Source organism: Phalaenopsis equestris, unplaced genomic scaffold, assembly GCF_001263595.1.
Source record: "Phalaenopsis equestris unplaced genomic scaffold, ASM126359v1 Scaffold000263, whole genome shotgun sequence".
In the NCBI taxonomy this organism is placed as follows: domain Eukaryota; kingdom Viridiplantae; phylum Streptophyta; class Magnoliopsida; order Asparagales; family Orchidaceae; genus Phalaenopsis; species Phalaenopsis equestris.
In genome coordinates, this window is record NW_018164705.1 from 200,358 (window position 1) to 205,587 (window position 5,230).

The following is a 5,230-nucleotide window of genomic DNA, read 5'->3' on the forward strand; positions in this document are numbered from 1 at the left end:
CATTTATTTTGTCCTTTGGACTCATCACTCTTTCAAACACTTTCCTTGGTGGTAAAAATTTACAGATAAATTAGGATCCAACAATATATATATATATATATATATATATATAGAGAGAGAGAGAGAGAGAGAGAGAGAGAGAGATAGACATAGATATTTATATATAGATGATGCAACAACCACCCCAACAACTAGTGCAGAAGATGTCCTCTAGCAAGCAACAACATGCTATAGAAATCACAGAAGGATTTAAGAAGCCAGTAGTGGTCATCTTATGAACAAGTAGATCCCTAACTGCCCTATGTTCTCGTCTTGCTTTCATATTTGTAAACCTTTTATTAAAGTACATAAAACCAACAGGTCAAAAATGTATTCTCCATTCCACCAGGAATTTACATAGCTTAGTTATTCCTCATCTCATTGAGCTTATATAAGATTTAAATAAATCCTCTTTAGTCTCCTCTTCAAACATAAAAATGTCTCCTAAGAATATCAGTTATTCTCTAATTATACAATAGCTCAGCTTTGTGATTCACAATTGATTGAAAAATCACAAGCCAATCCTCTACATCATCACCAAAAATCATGACAAGAGCAAGCTCCTCTCTTAAAATGGTGGAATCTCAAGCTATCTCTAATAACAATCTCCCTTTCAATAACCCCAGATGACATCTTCATCACCAGATGACAGTCTTCACAGATTCTGATATTTTTCATAATTCTTATCACACCCCCAACAGCAGTTGTTAGCACGCCAAAGGCCAAGGCAAGCTTCTCACTATGGCCCTTCAGAATCCTCTCCTTCTCATCATCACTCATGTCATAAACAATTGAGCTCAGTAAAGGCACATAACCAACCAACCTCAATCTCTGCAACAGATTCTCCAATACTTCTTTTATCTCCTTCGATCTCGGGTGCAAATCATCGCCTGCAAAGAACTCATGGATAACACCATCACCAGACTCCATCCAACTAGAAGCTGGGTTCTTCCTCAGCCCCCTTTCTCTTATCATTTTTCTTATATTAGACACTTCATTCAACATGCCAGCCGAAGCATAGATATTTGAGAGCACAATGTAGTTTCCAATACAGTCAGGTTCAAGTTTGAATATATGTTCTGAAGCAATTCTGGCTATGTCAGGCTTCACATGGATCCTGCAAGCACCAAGCAACGCACCCCAAACTGCTCCGTTTGGTTCGACAAGCATAGACTGAACTAGCTTCCGTGCTTCATCAACAAGCCCGGCACGGCCAAGCAAATCAACCATGCAAGTATAATGGCCAGCATCTGGAGTGATTCTGTACTCATTCATCATCAGAAAGTAGTGACGGCCCTTCTCTACTAAATTAGCATGACTGCAAGCTGTGAGCACCCCAACGAAGGTGACACGATTGGGCCGCACATCTGTGTGTCTCACCATGAACTCAAATAAGCAGATTGCCTCATCAGCCCTGCCATGTGCTGCAAGACCTGAAATCATTGCGCTGTAAGAATAAACATCCTTATCAGACATTTGACCAAACACGTGCTGAGCATCATCAATCAGACCACATTTTGCGTACATATCAATCATAGCCGACCCAATGAATGCATTTAATGGAATGCAGGCCTGATCAACAACCTGACGAATCCAAGAGGCATAGCTACATGTGCCCAATTGAGCACATGCGTTGATCGCACCAACCAAAGAGACATCATCAAAGACAACGCCGGCTGCCTGCATTTCCTTGAAAACAACCAAAGCTTCCCTTGGCTTGGCATTTTGGGAATAGCCGCTAATCATAGCAGTCCAAGCGACCAAGTCCTTCACCGGAGAAAGATGGAAGAGCCCAGCAGCAGAATCCATATCTCCATTTCTACTGTACGCTACAACAAGAGAGGTCCAGGACAGCACATCCCTAACAGGCATTTCATCGAACACCTGGCGGGCGTGACTCAAATGGCCAGAGCGAATGTACATGTCAATGAGGGTGTTGAGGACGAAAAGGTCACTGTCGAAGCCACCAATGGAAATGGTTTGAGCGTGGATTTGGATGCCGTCAGATATACATTGGGCAGACTTGAGAAGAGCAGTGAAAGTAAAGGAGAGAGGAGGCGGCGGTGGAGATTGGCGTCGCATGAGGGAGTAGACTGCGAGGGGAGAGTCGGCATCAGTAGAAGCAGAGGAAAGGAAGGGAGAGTGGGAGCGGATGAAGGCAGTCCAGAGAAAGGAATTGGGAGAAGGGACTTGGGAAAAAATCAGAGACGGATAGGGGTTAGGGGGGAGGATGCCGAAATCGGTAAAACGGCGTAGTAGCTTGGCGACGAGGAAACTGCTGGCATGGAGGCCGAAGCGGTGGAGGAGCGCGTGTATCTGACGGAGTTGGAGGACTGAGGAGGAGGAAGAAATGGCGGAGAAAAGGAGGGAGTCGAGGGCCCGGTGGCGAGGGGAAGGAGGAAGAGGTGGCGGGAGGCAGAAGAGAGTAGAGTCCGATTTCATCCTAAAAGGAGCCGTTAGTTGATGTTTCACTTTAAATCTTTGAGATTAGACATGAATCATTTAAAAGTAATAATATTTGGCACCTTAAAATTTTAATTAGAGTAGTTTGAAATTGAAACTAATCAAGCAAAAAAATATTCAGAATCTATTTATAAGTTTTATGTGCCAAAGACAAGAAAATTTATCATTAATTTTCTCATGGATTGATTGATTCAATTAATCTACACTCTATATATTTCAACAGTAATAACATAACATGTCTTTCAAAAGTTAAGTGTCAAGACAAAAAATACCAAATAAGATAAGAAATAGTTTTATGGTAAGTTCATTGGCAACATATGAAATAAAATATTACAATGAGTTTTGGGGTAGAATTGATAGTTGATGAATTTGATTTAACTATAATATTTAGCATTTTATTCTTGATTATAAAATATTCTTATTTATAAATTTTTTATTAATTTTTTTTTTGTTAGTTCATACTATTAAAATTCAAGTTTTTATTATTTATTTATCTTTTTGATATTATTATCCGTCTCTTCAAAATACTTGTTAAGCCATTAATTTCAAATATTCTCCTTTTCATACACCACTCATAGGCAGATGAAAGATCTCTCTGAATGAGTGCATTGTAGACCTTGAATTTTCTTAGTTGTCTTAAGGCAACAATATATCTCAATCTTGAGATGAAGAATGAATGTAACTTCTTGGAATGATATAATGAAATTTTTTATACTAGCTCTTTGTCATATTGTCCATTAATTATTTATGTATGATTGTGTTATAATGTCTTTATGTTCAACTTATATGTCTCATATACAAATTTCCCTTGAGTCTCAACTTCTATCCATTAGTATGTTAGGTCGTGTTTGTTGGTGGTAATAAGAAAAAAATCAAGAATGTCATGTGTGACAATTTAATTTAAGTCTAAATAGGTCGATGTCTGGATGTTGGTGTTAATCATTTATATTGTGTTTATTAGAAATTATCACACATACTCAAACTCACAAGTTTTATCATAATATAATACTCAAACTCATTTAATAAACTTTTTTCAGAAAAAATGTTTCTTTTTCTCCTTCTTCCCTTTTAGTTGCTTCTTATTTTATGCATAAGTATTTGTATATATTAAAAAATTTATCCATGCCAAACATTATTCAATATCAAAATAATATTAATCATTTATTAAGCACTAATGTAACTTACCACATTATCTTTCACATAGATTTCCTAGCATTTGAAATTTTAATGAGTTTACTATTCAATGCCCCCTCTTAAACTTATTTTATGATTCCAAGCAAATTTCTTATATCTATAAAAGATTTTATATTTAAGTGGCTTCGCTAAAATGTTTAAAATTTGATCATATAATCTAAGAGTTTACTTATGAGTTTTTACGATATATCACTTTTAAAACAATTATCTCTTCTAGCATTGAATTCTTGGCCAAAGATAATACTTGTTAAATGGGTTTACATATGAGTTTTTACGATATATCACTTTTAAAGCAATTATCTCTTCTAGCATTGAATTCTTGGCCAAAGCTATATTGTTAATTTGTTGTCCATGAAACTGTTGGTTGGTTTTAATCACAAAATGTTTGCTTCGTGCAACAAATTATAAAGTCAAATTTCATGGAAAAAAAATATGATGTAACATCTACATACTTAGTTTAAACATCTAGATACCATGTTGAAAGGATGACAATCAAATTTTTTCAGGTCAAATGAATGTGATTTCTACTATACAAAGATACAAATAAAAAAAAATCATTAATATCTTCTTCTCATTCCCCACATTATATATAAGAATTTTATAAGTGTTAAAATGAATAAATTAAACCAAGTTTGGTCATGCCTTAAAGTTTGTGAAGAATTATCTCTGCAGCCACAAAATGAGTGGTAATATAAAAGAATTTTATAAGCGTTAAAATGAATAAAGTAAGCCAAGTTTGGTCGTGCCTTAAAGTTAGTGAAGAATTATCTCTGCAGCCACAAAATGAGTGGTTATTGGATGTTCCATGTAAAGATTGACATGCCTAAGAACATCGAGAATATTAGGCCTTTCTCAAGCTCTTGAAAGGTGTTGAATTTGCACTTTCTCTTTTCTCAAGCTTGACATTGCATTTCATTTATGTTCTTATCTGCTTTTAATTATTCATTTTAACTTGTGAGATTAATATCCTTGACATATTATTCTTGCAAGAGAAAATGTATTCTCTTGATATGATTTCAATAACAAGATAATGTGTCATGAGTTTGATATCAATTATCTCAAAATGCTTTATAATTTCTATCTTAAATTTCTTCAATATGCTTGTCAATGTAGATCAATTCATCAACATATATGCAAATTCATAATATTTCTTCATATTAAATTTTGGCATAGAGTGCATGCTTATAAGATCACTTGGTGCAAAGAATACTTGTCAATTTTTATATCATGCTTTTGAAACTTGCTTCAAACTGTAAAGTGTTTTTTTTCAACTTTAGCATCATGACATCTTGCCCCTTGATTTATGAACATTATGCTTATTAAGTGTGAGCTTCTTCCTTGAAATTTTTTATTTAGGTAGATCCATTTATGAACTTTTACTTATTTTGAACTATTGCAACTTTAGCCTCTTGACATCCTGCCCCTTGATTTATGAACATTATGGTTATTAAGTGTAAGCTTCTTCCTTGAAATTTTTTATTTAGGAAGACAAATTTTACATCCATTTATGAACTTTTACTTATTTTGAACTATT

General features: G+C 35.1%; 1 protein-coding gene across 1 annotated transcript; it reads right to left on the minus strand.

Moving 5' to 3' along the window:
• Positions 1-202: 202 nt before the first annotated feature.
• Positions 203-2,496, minus strand: LOC110024624 (pentatricopeptide repeat-containing protein At5g44230). The gene has a single exon (XM_020724696.1). It carries the CDS (start codon positions 2,479-2,481, stop codon positions 574-576), a length of 1,908 nt encoding a protein of 635 aa, XP_020580355.1. The 5' UTR covers positions 2,482-2,496; the 3' UTR covers positions 203-573.
• Positions 2,497-5,230: the final 2,734 nt, after the last annotated feature.

Coding starts and splice junctions, on each gene's coding strand:
- LOC110024624 (XM_020724696.1), bottom strand. CDS start 2,481: ATGAAATCGGACTCTACTCTCTTCTGCCTCCCGCCACCTCTTCCTCCT.